The 17,365-nt window shown below is 44.5% G+C and overlaps 1 protein-coding gene across 1 annotated transcript; it reads right to left on the bottom strand.

Moving 5' to 3' along the window:
* Positions 1 to 3,273: 3,273 nt before the first annotated feature.
* On the bottom strand, positions 3,274 to 13,372 carry LOC306929377 (intelectin-1a-like). The gene is made up of 8 exons (XM_079509882.1): positions 13,265 to 13,372; positions 12,372 to 12,455; positions 6,775 to 6,834; positions 5,907 to 6,154; positions 5,306 to 5,464; positions 4,939 to 5,059; positions 4,249 to 4,352; positions 3,274 to 3,776 (listed from the first exon to the last, which is right to left on the bottom strand). Exons 2-8 carry the CDS (start codon positions 12,418 to 12,420, stop codon positions 3,618 to 3,620), a joined length of 900 nt encoding a protein of 299 aa, XP_079366008.1. The 5' UTR covers positions 12,421 to 12,455; positions 13,265 to 13,372; the 3' UTR covers positions 3,274 to 3,617.
* Between the last annotated feature and the right edge of the window lie 3,993 nt (positions 13,373 to 17,365).

Below are 17,365 nucleotides of genomic sequence, written 5' to 3'. Positions count from 1 at the left end.
GCTGCCAGTATGGACATTCTGGCCCCATTCAAACGTGCTGATAACAGATGATTTCGCCGATTATATGGGGTGATACCAGTCGAATCGGCTGCTCCTAGCCTGCTTCTCTTATTCTAACCGCTTCTCCACCCCCTCATCATGCCCAGCCAATGGCTGGACAGCTAAGCCCACCCCCCTCATGATGCCCAGCCAATGGCTGGACAGCTAAGCCCACCCCCCTCATCATGCCCAGCCAATGGCTGGACAGCTAAGCCCATCCCCCTCATCATGCACAGCCAATGGCTGGACAGCTAAGCCCATGTCAAAAGGTATGGAGAGATAGCAGGCCGTTATTACCCAACTCTTGACCAACACCATGCATTATTTTGCTGTTTCTGAAACCCCCTTCCAACCTGGCAAACTCACACCCCCAATGAGGAGAGAACTGAACACATATGCCCCATACACACATGCATAACACATGTTATGTGTTCTGTCTGTGTTTGACCTCAATGCCTTTCCAATGGGAGTCACATGGTTTGACCAAACATTTGTGTTTGATGGCTGTGTTCTGCCCATCAAACACAAATGTTTGGTCAAACCATGTGACTCCCATTGGAATTGCATTGTGGCGGCCATTAAACAAAGTCAAGACGCAGAACATGTGTTCTGAATGTGTGTATGGGGCCTTACAAAACATTTCAAATTTAACAAGATACTTATCATTATAAAAGTAACAGGTCTATAATCTGTTATTCTTCATCAATCATAATCTAAATGATTAAAAGCCATTACCAACTACATGCACATGTAAAATGTTTATCAAAGCAGTTTTATTTAATCAGAACAACTAATCCATTGATTTAAACTCCTGGTCTCATCTTGTAAAATCATTTAGCTGGGGACCCCTTTGGAACTCCCTCAAGGACCCCTGGGGGTCCCCGGACCCCACTTTGGGAACCACTGGTCTATTTAAAGCCTTTAGGCATTTAATGCTCAGCTAGTTATTATGGAGCTAAAAACATGACATTGTTTGTGCCAGCGTGGAGGATTACATTTATTTCTTGATCGCCTCTTGTCTTGATTGTTTAAACATGACGTCATGGGCCTTGATAAGCCCAAAGCTGATAACGGGTACTGGATAAGCCCAAAGCTGATAACGGGTACTGGATAAGCCCAAAGCTGATAACGGGTACTGGATAAGCCCAAAGCTGATAACGGGTACTGGATAAGCCCAAAGCTGATAACGGGTACTGGATAAGCCCAAAGCTGATAACGGGTACTGGATAAGCCCAAAGCTGATAACGGGTACTGGATAAGCCCAAAGCTGATTGATAACGGGTACTGGATAAGCCCAAAGCTGATAACGGGTACTGGATAAGCCCAAAGCTGATAACGGGTACTGGATAAGCCCAAAGCTGATACCGGGTACTCAATAAGCCCAAAGCTGATAACGGGTACTGGATAAACCCAAAGCTGATAACAGGTACTGGATAAGCCCAAAGCTGATAACGGGTACTGGATAAGCCCAAAGCTGATAACGGGTACTGGATAAGCCCAAAGCTTATTGATACCGGGTACTCAATAAGCCCAAAGCTTATTGATAACAGGTACTGGATAAGCCCAAAACTGATTGATAACGGGTACTGGATAAGCCCAAAGCTGATTGATAACGGGTACTGGATAAGCCCAAAGCTTATTGATAACGGGTACTGGATAAGCCCAAAGCTGATTGATAACGGGTACTCAATAAGCCCAAAGCTTATTGATAACGGGTACTGGATAAGCCCAAAGCTTATTGATAACGGGTACTCAATAATTGAAACATCTATACAATCCCATTTGTTTAGTGAATCTTATGAAGAATTGTTTCGCTAAGCAACACAATTGTCCAAAGTCTAAATTAGCCCTGAATATTTATACTTTGTGTGCTAAAAATTGCTCAATCTGCTATTTTTGGCATGCAACAAGAAAGTATAAATTTAGCGTTGGACCTGCAAGTTTGTATATAGTCTTTTCTCTGAACATCCACTTAAAATGGTGGCTTTCTGGATACAGGTTTTAATGGTCTAAGAGGTTTATTTTAAAATATATTACATGTAACCTGTTGAAAATGTTCAAGTAATAGTTTTACTGTTTGTTTTTGGCCTCTGATTTAATGTACTTTTCAATGGTGGCTCAGCTAATTGACATTGATTGCTTTGCTCATGTTTATTTTGATATTTCCGTAAGTTGAAAACAGCCTTTTTTCCATGCAGGACAAATGCAGTGCCTTATGGAGGTGGAGGAACTTGGGGAAGGGGTCTCTCTCCTTATGGAGGTGGAGGAACTTGGGGAAGGGGTCTCTCTCCTTATGGAGGTGGAGGAACTTGGGGAAGGGGTCTCTCTCCTTATGGAGGTGGAGGAACTTGGGGAAGGGGTCTCTCTCCTTATGGAGGTGGAGGAACTTGGGGAAGGGGTCTCTCTCCTTATGGAGGTGGAGGAACTTGGGGAAGGGGTCTCTCTCCTTATGGAGGTGGAGGAACTTGGGGAAGGGGTCTCTCTCCTTATGGAGGTGGAGGAACTTGGGGAAGGGGTCTCTCTCCTTATGGAGGTGGAGGAACTTGGGGAAGGGGTCTCTCTCCTTATGGAGGTGGAGGAACTTGGGGAAGGGGTCTCTCTCCTTATGGAGGTGGAGGAACTTGGGGAAGGGGTCTCTCTCCTTATGGAGGTGGAGGAACTTGGGGAAGGGAAGGGGTCTCTCTTGATCTGGGTGGGTTTGTGTTTAGCTTCACGGTGATGTTGACCCAAGGTTGGATTCAATGTCTAATGAGTTCCCATGTGATGTGTGCTATTATTTAACCACTTGACCGCGCAAAAAACAAAGTTTTAATTTCTTTAGAAAATATCTGATCTACAAGCTCACAATCATGTCTGTCTGCTATGTTCCAACATTATGGAATGTCTATTATTATTTTAATTTACAATGACATGCCCAAAAAGGTTTTTCTGATTAATTCATGTTTTTTCCCCCAAATTGTTTTGTCACGAGTGCATTCACACCGTGAATTACGCAGCAATGAAGTCACGTCATTTTTATTCGGAACGAGATCGATTTTTCAACATGAATAAAAAGGCCTCAATCTGAATGAATGAGGCATCAATTATATCTATGAAGAGTTTTTATGCAAAATACTCGCCCGACTACGGATAAGCGGTTGAAGATGGATGGAAAATGTGTGGAGGTACTATCTTGGACTACAATGCAAAGAGATACTGTCAGGGATTAAATACGAATTAGACTTTTACTTCGGATGCAGGAATATAATTTATTTCAAGTTAATTTGAGATACAGCATTTAGCAATTAGGATACAATATCGTAAATATAGAAAATATGATGAATTCAATATGATTACAATAATCAAATGAAATGGAAACAAATTAAAAAATCACAATTTGCCATAGTTGCTAACTTGCTAATCATTTAATCCTACATTCAAATTGTTTTTGTTTTGAGAGATCACATCAATCAGTCACAGTAACCAGTAACATATAGTAACCAGCAAGTAACATATAGTAAACAGCAAGTAACATATAGTAAACAGCAAGTAACATATAGTTAAACCATGTTCCAGTGGTTGTTGGAACATGGAGGAACTCAGCGATAGAAGATCAGCACGGCAGCCTCTGTAATTTGCTTGGATGCACTCCAACCACTGGGGTGGTTGGGATAATGGCCATCCCAGTCGAAGGAACTGAAGTCACCGCACTGTAAAGGAGCTCCCTCTGCGAAGAATCCTCCTCCACCAATGCAAAACTATCAACATGTAGAAATATGCAACACACACACACACACACACACAACTGAGTTCAATGTGACAGTAAAGAGTAATAGGCTATGGTACAAAAACAAGAGCTGAGCACCAGGCCCGCGGGAAGTACTTTACACTCGCAGGGGCTGAGCGTCTAGTAGGGGGCCGCAAAAATGCGCGTGCACGCGCATCATGCACGCGCATTTTAGCGCATTTTCACTCGCAAACGTGGCCTTTACTTTCCCTCTCCACACGCAAGTTATATGAACGAACTGACACAGGCAATTAACCAGGATAAGGTGCCAATACTGTGATACAGCATATTTATTATTATTATTATTATTATTCCCCTCCTGTTCGAGGGGGGGCTGTGCCTGGGGGGAGGGGGTGCTACAGCCCCCCCAGCACCCCTACTTCCCTCAGCCATGCTGAGCACCTCCCGTACCTCCCTTTACTAGATAACTAGAGAATACTCACATGTTCAATATTGCAGCCAGTAGGTTTGGATCCAGAGCACATGGCCAAGGCTGCACGTTCATTATTGAATGCTCTGAAGGAGATGTAGCCTGGTGTTAACTCACCTGAAGGAGAACACAATAAATAAATACGACTTTATATTAATATTATAATAGTAATAATACAGTATTAAACATTGAATAGAATAATATATTACACACATGATGCATTTGTATTAGTAGTAGTGGTCATAGTAGTACATGGTTCTTGATTCTGATATGTGAGATATAACCAGATGGCATACTTGAATAACTTGATATGACAGCACCAATGCTATACTGTAGGTGGCTCATTTGGAATTATTGGCCAGTAATCTTTTCATCATTTGTGGCAACTATTTGTATTTGCTTGTATCTCCCTCTCTGTCTCTGTCTTGCTTTCTTTCTCTCTCTATGCCTAGATGCTGGACCAGGTGAACATCAGCAGAGTGAAGAGTACAGCATGCACACTAAATGTGCAACTTTATTATTAGACATTTATATATGTGGATGATCTTTGTCTGATAAAGATTCATAAATTCATATAGGAGCGAATGGTTGTTCTAATTATAATGAAAGTGAACAGGAGTTTGTACTAGTGTGCGGGCTCTTAATTGTCTTTTCTCAGCCATTTATATTTTTATGTTCCATCATCTACATCTACAAAACTTACGTCTCGCAACGGGCCCATAAAAGTTTCTTACGGTGTCATCATTCCCAAAGTCGTATGTAATAGGGATGGATGGTCCATTGTCACTTTTGCAACTCCCTGCAGCATATTTTACTGGGTACCGCTTAAGAATGGGAAGAAAAGGGGGTTGAATAAGTATCAGATACGGTAAAAAGTTAGACACTGTTTTAGCTTACATACCTTATTTATGTTTTAAAACATAAATACTAAAATGTCTTATTAATCTTGTACAATGAATAGTTATTAAAACAAAGGTTTGAAGCGGTAAGATGTTATTCTGATAGGAGCACTTCAGCTACAGTACATATGCTGATGTAGTTGCAATGTGACACAATTCAGCCGATCTTACTTGGAAAAGGTTGAAGAGGTTCCCATCAAACCCACTCAAGAACTGATTGGTGGTGTGGTATCGTAGGATAGCGGCGGTCCTCCAGTCTCTCACTGGAGTGATGTTGGGAACGTGCCACACTGCTACATCCCCTGCCTCGATTTCAGAGTAGCCAGGATTCTGTCAAAGAAATATTGGGTGAACAAATACATGAAATGAATGAAATATTGTATAGGCTAATATGTAGAACAGAGAAGATACTGTAAGCTAAATTCAATGTAGTTGCTACAACGATTAGAAGTTTGGCCGCTAAACTATGCCCACTGCTTTGGAAACAAATCCTATCACAATCCTAATATGAAGAACCGCCATATGGATATAATTTTCACAGAGTCACAGAATATACAGTAGCATCTAAATTCAAGTAGTACAAACCTGCTTTGGAAACAAATCATTATCACAATCCTAATATGCATATGTTCATGAGTAAGGTTGGACTGTGGGAATTACACAGACACAGTCAAATTAAAGCAATGCTCGCATGCTCTTCTTTCAACTGCACACCAGCCATTAATACTGAGCCATTAATATTGAGGATCAGTCAAAAAGCGACCTACTGTACCTTGAAATCATCAGAGGTAGCTCCCCCTGCTGTTCCGAATGTGTTTCTGTTGGCCCAGTTGCCATCACCGCCTGGCAGGTTGGCATTGTTGCCCTGCTCTGAGGTCCAGCGGTCACCCGATGTACATTTACCATTCATGTTGTTCTCATGAACACTTGCGACCAACGTCCAGCCACCACCTGCAGTTGTCATGTCACAGAAAGTCTGGTATTCCCCACCATCAGCAGTAGTAAGGCGGTAAATGCCATCTGAAGGGTAGAAAACGAACAAACACGAGGCAAATATAAGTCAACCCAAAGTTAGAAGAAGAGAGAATAGAAATAGAAAGGCAGCAGTGAAGCTGCTGTGTCCTCCTATGAATTAATGACTATAGAAATAGAAAGGCAGCAGTGAAGCTGCTGTGTCCTCCTATGAATTAATCACTATAGAAATAGAAAGGCAGCAGTGAAGCTGCTGTGTCCTCCTATGAATTAATGACTATAGAAATAGAAAGGCAGCAGTGAAGCTGCTGTGTCCTCCTATGAATTAATCACTATAGAAATAGAAAGGCAGCAGTGAAGCTGCTGTGTCCTCCTATGAATTAATGACTATAGAAATAGAAAGGCAGCAGTGAAGCTGCTGTGTCCTCCTATGAATTAATGACTATAGAAATAGAAAGGCAGCAGTGAAGCTGCTGTGTCCTCCTATGAATTAATGACTATAGAAATAGAAAGGCAGCAGTGAAGCTGCTGTGTCCTCCTATGAATTAATGACTATAGAAATAGAAAGGCAGCAGTGAAGCTGCTGTGTCCTCCTATGAATTAATCACTATAGAAATAGAAAGGCAGCAGTGAAGCTGCTGTGTCCTCCTATGAATTAATTACTTCACCTTCATTCACATTCAGTACTTCTTTCAGTTGTTTACAGCTTTGGGCCCCAGGGATCACTCCTGCACATGGAAAATCACATTGTGACAGACAGACAGACAGACAGACAGACAGTGGCCCCCAAAATAGCAGACCTACAAGCTCGTAGCGCGGCAGAGTGCCGCGCTACGAGCTTGTAGGTCTGCTATTTTAGACAGACAGACAGACAGTGGCCCCCAAAAATAGCAGACCTAGGGGGAACAACATATTTATAAAAGCTGACTGAATACAATTGTTTAGAATCTATACCAGTGCTTCTCAATTCGGGGTCCGGTGACCCCCAGGGGCCATTGGGGGTTGTCCAGGGGGTCACCAGTAAACGTAGGTAATGCAACATCGTAATGGTTTGAACAGGACTAGACAGCAGCGCAGTCTGTTTTCACGTTTAAAGTGACATTTATAAAAGCTAACTGAGCATAAATGCTTAGAATGTATGCCAGTGCTTCTCAATTCGGGGTCCGGTGACCCCCAGGGGCCATTGGGGGTTGTCCAGGGGGTCACCAGTAAACGTAGGCAATGCAACATCACAATGGTTTGAACACGACTAGACAGCAGCGCAGTCTGTTTTCACGTTTAAAGTGACATTTATAAAAGCTAACTGAGCATAAATGCTTAGAATGTATGCCAGTGCTTCTCAATTCGGGGTCCGGTGACCCCCAGGGGCCATTGGGGGTTGTCCAGGGGGTCACCAGTAAACGTAGGCAATGCAACATCACAATGGTTTGAACACGACTAGACAGCAGCGCAGTCTGTTTTCACGTTTAAAGTGACATTTAAAAAAGCTAACTGAGCATAAATGCTTAGAATGTATGCCAGTGCTTCTCAATTCGGGGTCCGGTGACCCCCAGGGGCCATTGGGGGTTGTCCAGGGGGTCACCAGTAAACGTAGGCAATGCAACATCACAATGGTTTGAACACGACTAGACAGCAGCGCAGTCTGTTTTCACGTTTAAAATGACATTTATAAAAGCTAACTGAGCATAAATGCTTAGAATGCATGCCAGTGCTTCTCAATTCGGGGTCCGTGGACCCCCCGGGGCCCTTGGGGGATTTCCAGGGGGTCCCCAGTAAACGTAGGCAATGCAACATCACAATGGTTTGAACACGACTAGACAGCAGCGCAGTCTGTTTTCACGTTTAAAGTAACATTTATAAAAGCTAACTGAGCATAAATGCTTAGAATGTATGCCAGTGCTTCTCAATTCGGGGTCCGGTGACCCCCCAGGGACCCTTGGGGGTTGTCCAGGGGGTCCCCAGTAAACGTAGGCAATGCAACATCACAATGGTTTGAACACGACTAGACAGCAGCGCAGTCTGTTTTCACGTTTAAAGTGACATTTATAAAAGCTAACTGAGCATAAATGCTTAGAATGCATGCCAGTGCTTCTCAATTCGGGGTCCGTGGACCCCCCGGGGCCCTTGGGGGATTTCCAGGGGGTCCCCAGTAAACGTAGGCAATGCAACATCACAATGGTTTGAACACGACTAGACAGCAGCGCAGTCTGTTTTCACGTTTAAAGTGACATTTATAAAAGCTAACTGAGCATAAATGCTTAGAATGTATGCCAGTGCTTCTCAATTCGGGGTCCGGTGACCCCCAGGGGCCATTGGGGGTTGTCCAGGGGGTCACCAGTAAACGTAGGCAATGCAACATCACAATGGTTTGAACACGACTAGACAGCAGCGCAGTCTGTTTTCACGTTTAAAATGACATTTATAAAAGCTAACTGAGCATAAATGCTTAGAATGCATGCCAGTGCTTCTCAATTCGGGGTCCGTGGACCCCCCGGGGCCCTTGGGGGATTTCCAGGGGGTCCCCAGTAAACGTAGGCAATGCAACATCACAATGGTTTGAACACGACTAGACAGCAGCGCAGTCTGTTTTCACGTTTTAAAGTGACATTTATAAAAGCTAACTGAGCATAAATGCTTAGAATGTATGCCAGTGCTTCTCAATTCGGGGTCCGGTGACCCCCCAGGGGCCCTTGGGGGTTGTCCAGGGGGTCCCCAGTAAACGTAGGCAATGCAACATCACAATGGTTTGAACACGACTAGACAGCAGCGCAGTCTGTTTTCACGTTTAAAGTGACATTTATAAAAGCTAACTGAGCATAAATGCTTAGAATGCATGCCAGTGCTTCTCAATTCGGGGTCCGTGGACCCCCCGGGGCCCTTGGGGGATTTCCAGGGGGTCCCCAGTAAACGTAGGCAATGCAACATCACAATGGTTTGAACACGACTAGACAGCAGCGCAGTCTGTTTTCACGTTTTAAAGTGACATTTATAAAAGCTAACTGAGCATAAATGCTTAGAATGTATGCCAGTGCTTCTCAATTCGGGGTCCGGTGACCCCCCAGGGGCCCTTGGGGGTTGTCCAGGGGGTCCCCAGTAAACGTAGGCAATGCAACATCACAATGGTTTGAACACGACTAGACAGCAGCGCAGTCTGTTTTCACGTTTAAAGTGACATTTATAAAAGCTAACTGAGCATAAATGCTTAGAATGCATGCCAGTGCTTCTCAATTCGGGGTCCGTGGACCCCCCGGGGCCCTTGGGGGATTTCCAGGGGGTCCCCAGTAAACGTAGGCAATGCAACATCACAATGGTTTGAACACGACTAGACAGCAGCGCAGTCTGTTTTCACGTTTAAAATGACATTTATAAAAGCTAACTGAGCATAAATGCTTAGAATGCATGCCAGTGCTTCTCAATTCGGGGTCCGTGGACCCCCCGGGGCCCTTGGGGGATTTCCAGGGGGTCCCCAGTAAACGTAGGCAATGCAACATCACAATGGTTTGAACACGACTAGACAGCAGCGCAGTCTGTTTTCACGTTTAAAGTGACATTTATAAAAGCTAACTGAGCATAAATGCTTAGAATGTATGCCAGTGCTTCTCAATTCGGGGTCCGGTGACCCCCCAGGGGCCCTTGGGGGTTGTCCAGGGGGTCCCCAGTAAACGTAGGCAATGCAACATCACAATGGTTTGAACACGACTAGACAGCAGCGCAGTCTGTTTTCACGTTTAAAGTGACATTTATAAAAGCTAACTGAGCATAAATGCTTAGAATGCATGCCAGTGCTTCTCAATTCGGGGTCCGTGGACCCCCCGGGGCCCTTGGGGGATTTCCAGGGGGTCCCCAGTAAACGTAGGCAATGCAACATCACAATGGTTTGAACACGACTAGACAGCAGCGCAGTCTGTTTTCACGTTTAAAGTGACATTTATAAAAGCTAACTGAGCATAAATGCTTAGAATGTATGCCAGTGCTTCTCAATTCGGGGTCCGGTGACCCCCAGGGGCCATTGGGGGTTGTCCAGGGGGTCACCAGTAAACGTAGGCAATGCAACATCACAATGGTTTGAACACGACTAGACAGCAGCGCAGTCTGTTTTCACGTTTAAAGTGACATTTATAAAAGCTAACTGAGCATAAATGCTTAGAATGTATGCCAGTGCTTCTCAATTCGGGGTCCGGTGACCCCCAGGGGCCATTGGGGGTTGTCCAGGGGGTCACCAGTAAACGTAGGCAATGCAACATCACAATGGTTTGAACACGACTAGACAGCAGCGCAGTCTGTTTTCACGTTTAAAATGACATTTATAAAAGCTAACTGAGCATAAATGCTTAGAATGCATGCCAGGGCTTCTCAATTCGGGGTCCGTGGACCCCCCGGGGCCCTTGGGGGATTTCCAGGGGGTCCCCAGTAAACGTAGGCAATGCAACATCACAATGGTTTGAACACGACTAGACAGCAGCGCAGTCTGTTTTCACGTTTTAAAGTGACATTTATAAAAGCTAACTGAGCATAAATGCTTAGAATGTATGCCAGTGCTTCTCAATTCGGGGTCCGGTGACCCCCCAGGGGCCCTTGGGGGTTGTCCAGGGGGTCCCCAGTAAACGTAGGCAATGCAACATCACAATGGTTTGAACACGACTAGACAGCAGCGCAGTCTGTTTTCACGTTTAAAGTGACATTTATAAAAGCTAACTGAGCATAAATGCTTAGAATGCATGCCAGTGCTTCTCAATTCGGGGTCCGTGGACCCCCCGGGGCCCTTGGGGGATTTCCAGGGGGTCCCCAGTAAACGTAGGCAATGCAACATCACAATGGTTTGAACACGACTAGACAGCAGAGCAGTCTGTTTTCACGTTTAAAGTGACATTTATAAAAGCTAACTGAGCATAAATGCTTAGAATGCATGCCAGTGCTTCTCAATTCGGGGTCCGTGGACCCCCCGGGGCCCTTGGGGGATTTCCAGGGGGTCCCCAGTAAACGTAGGTAATGCAACATCACAATGGTTTGAACACGACTAGACAGCAGCGCAGTCTGTTTTCACGTTTAAAGTCACATTTATAAAAGCTAACTGAGCATAAATGCTTAGAATGTATGCCAGTGCTTCTCAATTCGGGGTCCGGTGACCCCCAGGGGCCATTGGGGGTTGTCCAGGGGGTCACCAGTAAACGTAGGCAATGCAACATCACAATGGTTTGAACACGACTAGACAGCAGCGCAGTCTGTTTTCACGTTTAAAGTGACATTTATAAAAGCTAACTGAGCATAAATGCTTAGAATGCATGCCAGTGCTTCTCAATTCGGGGTCCGTGGACCCCCCGGGCCCCTTGGGGGATTTCCAGGGGGTCCCCAGTAAACGTAGGTAATGCAACATCACAATGGTTTGAACACGACTAGACAGCAGCGCAGTCTGTTTTCACGTTTAAAGTGACATTTATAAAAGCTAACTGAGCATAAATGCTTAGAATGTATGCCAGTGCTCCTCAATTCGGGGTCTGGTGACCCCCAGGGGCCCTTGGGGGTTGTCCAGGGGGTCACCAGTAAAAGTAGTTTAATGCGGCATCACAGTGGTTTGAAGCACACGACCAGACAGCAGCACGCAACAGTCTGTTTTCACGTTTAAAATGACATTTATAAAAGCTGACTGAATACAAATGTTTAGAATGTATACCAGTGCTTCTCAATTCGGGGTCCGGTGACCCCCAGGGGCCCTTGGGGGTTGTCCAGGGGGTCCCCAGTAAACGTAGGTAATGCAACATCACAATGGTTTGAACACGACTAGACAGCAGCGCAGTCTGTTTTCACGTTTAAAGTGACATTTATAAAAGCTAACTGAGCATAAATGCTTAGAATGTATGCCAGTGCTCCTCAATTCGGGGTCCGGTGACTCCCAGGGGCCATTGGGGGTTGTCCAGGGGGTCCCCAGTAAACGTAGGTAATGCAACATCACAATGGTTTGAACACGACTAGACAGCAGCGCAGTCTGTTTTCACGTTTAAAGTGACATTTATAAAAGCTAACTGAGCATAAATGCTTAGAATGTATACCAGGGTCCATTTGGTTTCATTGTACGCTCTCAAGAGTTACACTAAGTTGTTAAACATCTTTGTTACTTAAGTTAAGCTAAATGTCATCAAATGGTCCGTGGCTCAAATGCTGAATAAATAATGGGCCTTGATATGAAAATAGTTGAAAACCACTGTTTTATGGCATTTTAATTACTGTTATGTTACATAACATATTTGCTAAATGTGAAGTTATTTACCTTCATTCTTATCGGCCAGTTGCTCCACTCGACTCTCGCTGAGATTCATCCTTATTTCTACGCTGGACAGCTGAGCAAGGTTGGCTGAAATCATAACAATATCAACATTAAATCACTCATTAATTAATGCAGTTTGATTAAAACACCAGTAGTGCTTATAGTTAAATAATGTGTCTGAATTCTATTAATCAAATGTGGTTGAGGGAGAGATTTCTGTTGACCCTGAATTTATCCTGAAGATCATGTATTCTAATACAATCCGCCTGTGAAGAAAGGTCTTTATTTTTATGGTATTTTAATTTCATAGTTAAACTATTTATTTTACACTAAAGGGTCATTTTGACCCAGCCAGTATGGTTTAAGGCTGTCCCCAAACATTCAAGGTTCGAATGTTCGCTCGTTAGGGTTGGCACTCGAATCTTAATGAATGGGCTTGAACCATTCGTTTTTTGTTTTTTTTTAATTAAAAAAAATAATATGCCTATATATTTTTTTTTACTTTTTTATTAACTCGAAAATATATCTCGGCGAGAATGTGATATGAGCATGTAAAAAAAGTAAGTTTCTAGTGCATTCCTGTCAGAAGTTATGATATTTTAAAGAAATATCTCCTTGTTCTGCTGTCCCCCAATTTGGTGATTGGCCTGCAGCTGAGGTGATTGACCTTTTTCACCTTGTTCTGTGAGAACAAAAGAGTTCAATTGAATGGAATGTCTGACGTGTCTCACACACACACACACACAGTACACACACAATGCGCTTCTGAGTAGCTACCGAGCAAGCTACACTCTCGTTTTAGCTGCCAGCCAGCAAGCTTAACAGAGACATTGGGAATGGGAAGGATTTTTGGTCTGACAAAAAATATGGACAGTCGTACAGGTACTCACAATTACCATGTTTTGGGGGCTGCTTGAGAAATCATGGCTCATTTTTATGGAATGATGAGCTCGGAGATCAGCTGTTTTCGCGGAGCACATGTCAGAGCCACTTGACGCTCTGTGTGTGTGTGTGTGTGCGTGCATGTGTGCAGCATGTGTGTGTGTTGGGAGAGACGAGAGAGATTCATAAAGAGAGGGCGCTGTGCTCTCTTCAGCGCTGCGATAATCATGTTCAAGGCGGATATATCGTATCGTATTGAATTGCAGCCTGGTTAAAAGCACTCGGAGAAATTAATTAATTGGAAACAAATGGTTCGGATGTTCGCTCGAAAATTCCTGAAGAAGTTCGAGTCCTAAAAACAGGGCTTGGGTACAGCCTTAGTATGGTTAGGTGTTAAAACACTTCTGGGGTAGTTTATCTACTCTGGCTTCGGTGTTTCACCCCAGACATTTAAAACACTTCTGGGGTAGTTTATCTACTCTGACTTCGGTGTTTCACCCCAGACATTTAAAACACTTCTGGGGTAGTTTATCTACTCTGGCTTCGGTGTTTCACCCCAGACATTTAAAACACTTCTGGGGTAGTTTATCTACTCTGGCTTCGGTGTTTCACCCCAGACATTTAAAACACTTCTGGGGTAGTTTATCTACTCTGGCTTTGGTCCAAGAGGAGAATTAGCAAGAGAGGCCAACTTTGCTTACTTCCTGTATCTGCGTGAGGTGGGCGGTAACATTATTAGGAGACAGGAAGAATGTTGGAGTCTATTCATTTCCAATGGGAGAGTGAACGTGAACACAGCTTCTGAACCATTCCTTAACTCCATGGTCACTGAACCAAATCATCACAAGGCACACAATATTTACAAGATATTCATAGTAAAATGGCTTCTTTTAGCGAGACAAACCAGGAGAAAATCTACTTTGTTAATGACATTTCTTTATCCCAGCAACAAACTCTCGCGATATTTGAGATGAGTCCGGAAGCCTCTCTCTGTCCATCTGCAATTTCACGGACAACACATAGGGGGCTCTGACCCCATATTTAAGATGAAAATATGTGAATATTATAATGTGAAATGAATGGACATATTTAAAACGATTAGAAATGATCCTTATGTGCCCAAATTAGAGCTGGCATACTTGGTCTGCATAATGAGACAGGCAGATATGTAGGCACGGTTGAGGAGGATAGATTATGTAGTCTGTGTGATCTAAAGGACATTTTTATTGTCCATTCTACAACTCTATTAGGGAGAGACTTTTTAATGAGATAGATCCAAATCATGAATTTATATGGTTGGAGGACTTCGAGAAACTAAAACGACTATTTCAAAAGTACACCTTGTCAGTTGTTTTCAATGTACTTTGTTAAATGACTTGTCAGTGTTGTTGTCTTCTTCTTCTATCGGGTTTCATGGCGGTCGGCAAACCTAAATGGTGCACCTACTAGACTGAGTGTGGAAACAGTGTTGTTGTCAGGGGGGGAGGGTGGAGGTCGGGGAGAAGCAAACCACGCCTTCTATATTTAGGAGACCATTTGTAGGCTTTGTGTACCATTTCGTCTCTAGTGGCTCCAATGAAGTTGGCCCATCTTCATACTGTGAGGTTTCAGATGTAAATCAAACACAGGGCTCAGGTTAACCAGGGTCTGGACTTCTCTAGTCACGGATTTTATTTTCTCAGGGTTTCTCACAGGGGGAAATAAACAGTGTGAGGCAAATGTTCAGGGGGGTGAAGCTCTGTTCTCCTCTGGAGTCCGGTCTGTAGGGTGAGAGGGCACAGAGTTACACACTGACAACCAACAGACACATACGTTGGGGCCCTGGGTCCACCCAGGGCGGTCTACCAACGTTAAACACCCGATAATAATCCTCTTCTTAGCACTTCACTTTTTGGACAGTTGGTACGGCGGCAGAGCCCTAGGGGGCGCCCTCGGGCCGCCTGACTGCCGCAGGTGGGTCTAGAAGAGGCTTTCTCTGGTGCGCGTCTAGACACGGAGCCCGGCCCAACCGGATCTTCAGACGGATACGGTTGAGTGGGTGGGTCCTTCACCGCTATACGATATCTTCGGCCAAATAGTAATAATAATAACAGCTTCTCAATGTCTCTTCCCCTGCGATCTCTTCTTTCAGATCGAGGCGCTCACACAATGTCCATGGGAGCTGGCCAGGCTCGAATTGTTAATCACGTCTTCTTTAACAGTCTTCTATGGCCGTCCATAGAACGTAAGATTTAACGGTGGGCTTACGACCTGAGATGAATGAAGGCGTCCGGGAGATGCGAGCTCCTTGTCCTCGCATTGATCGACCGGGCCATTTACATATATTCGTCCATAGACGCGGCTGCTCCGCTCTCCGTCTCCGCGTCAGGACTGCTACTGCTGCTGCTCCATGAAGCCACCCAAGGCTCGCTCTACGAGCGCGCTGCGTCTCTAGCTCTCTCTACGTGGTGAACCCACCTGCACTGACACGCGAGTCCGTCTGTGTTTATATAGTCCTCGTTCAGGCTCGCAGGTGAGTGTGGTTACCTGACGAGTAGGCGGCGGCATCAACCCTGACTGGCCGAGTAGGAGGTTCGGTAGGTAGGCGTTGTCTACCACGACACCCAGAGCGCGTCTCGTGACGTAGGGTTTCTGTCTGCTTGGTGCGCTGCTGGTTACCATGGCAACGTATGCCGGTGAATGGTGGCTGTCACTGGAGACACCACAATACATAAACCATCTTTGCTTTGGTGTTTAACCCCAGACATTTAAAACACTTCTGGGGTAGTTTATCTACTCTGGCTTCGGTGTTTCACCCCAGACATTTAAAACACTTCTGGGGTAGTTTATCTACTCTGGCTTCGGTGTTTCACCCCAGACATTTAAAACACTTCTGGGGTAGTTTATCTACTCTGACTTCGGTGTTTCACCCCAGACATTTAAAACACTTCTGGGGTAGTTTATCTACTCTGACTTCGGTGTTTCACCCCAGACATTTAAAACACTTCTGGGGTAGTTTATCTACTCTGACTTCGGTGTTTCACCCCAGACATTTAAAACACTTCTGGGGTAGTTTATCTACTCTGGCTTCGGTGTTTCACCCCAGACATTTAAAACACTTCTGGGGTAGTTTATCTACTCTGGCTTCGGTGTTTCACCCCAGACATTTAAAACACTTCTGGGGTAGTTTATCTACTCTGACTTCGGTGTTTCACCCCAGACATTTAAAACACTTCTGGGGTAGTTTATCTACTCTGACTTCGGTGTTTCACCCCAGACATTTAAAACACTTCTGGGGTAGTTTATCTACTCTGACTTCGGTGTTTCACCCCAGACATTTAAAACACTTCTGGGGTAGTTTATCTACTCTGGCTTCGGTGTTTCACCCCAGACATTTAAAACACTTCTGGGGTAGTTTATCTACTCTGGCTTCGGTGTTTCACCCCAGACATTTAAAACACTTCTGGGGTAGTTTATCTACTCTGGCTTCGGTGTTTCACCCCAGACAATTAAAACACTTCTGGGGTTGTTTATCTACTCTGGCTTCGGTGTTTCACCCCAGACATTTAAAACACTTCTGGGGTAGTTTATCTACTCTGGCTTCGGTGTTTCACCCCAGACATTTAAAACACTTCTGGGGTAGTTTATCTACTCTGGCTTCGGTGTTTCACCCCAGACATTTAAAACACTTCTGGGGTAGTTTATCTACTCTGGCTTCGGTGTTTCACCCCAGACATTTAAAACACTTCTGGGGTAGTTTATCTACTCTGGCTTCGGTGTTTCACCCCAGACATTTAAAACACTTCTGGGGTAGTTTATCTACTCTGGCTTCGGTGTTTCACCCCAGACATTTAAAACACTTCTGGGGTAGTTTATCTACTCTGGCTTCGGTGTTTCACCCCAGACATTTAAAACACTTCTGGGGTAGTTTATCTACTCTGGCTTCGGTGTTTCACCCCAGACATTTAAAACACTTCTGGGGTAGTTTATCTACTCTGGCTTCGGTGTTTCACCCCAGACATTTAAAACCCTTCTGGGGTAGTTTATCTACTCTGGCTTCGGTGTTTCACCCCAGACATTTAAAACCCTTCTGGGGTAGTTTATCTACTCTGGCTTCGGTGTTTCACCCCAGACAT

Source organism: Electrona antarctica (genome assembly GCF_951216825.1).
Source record: "Electrona antarctica genome assembly, chromosome: 9".
NCBI lineage: Eukaryota > Metazoa > Chordata > Actinopteri > Myctophiformes > Myctophidae > Electrona > Electrona antarctica.
Note: the sequence above shows the minus strand (reverse complement) of the source record. Positions and strands in the feature narration are given on the sequence as shown.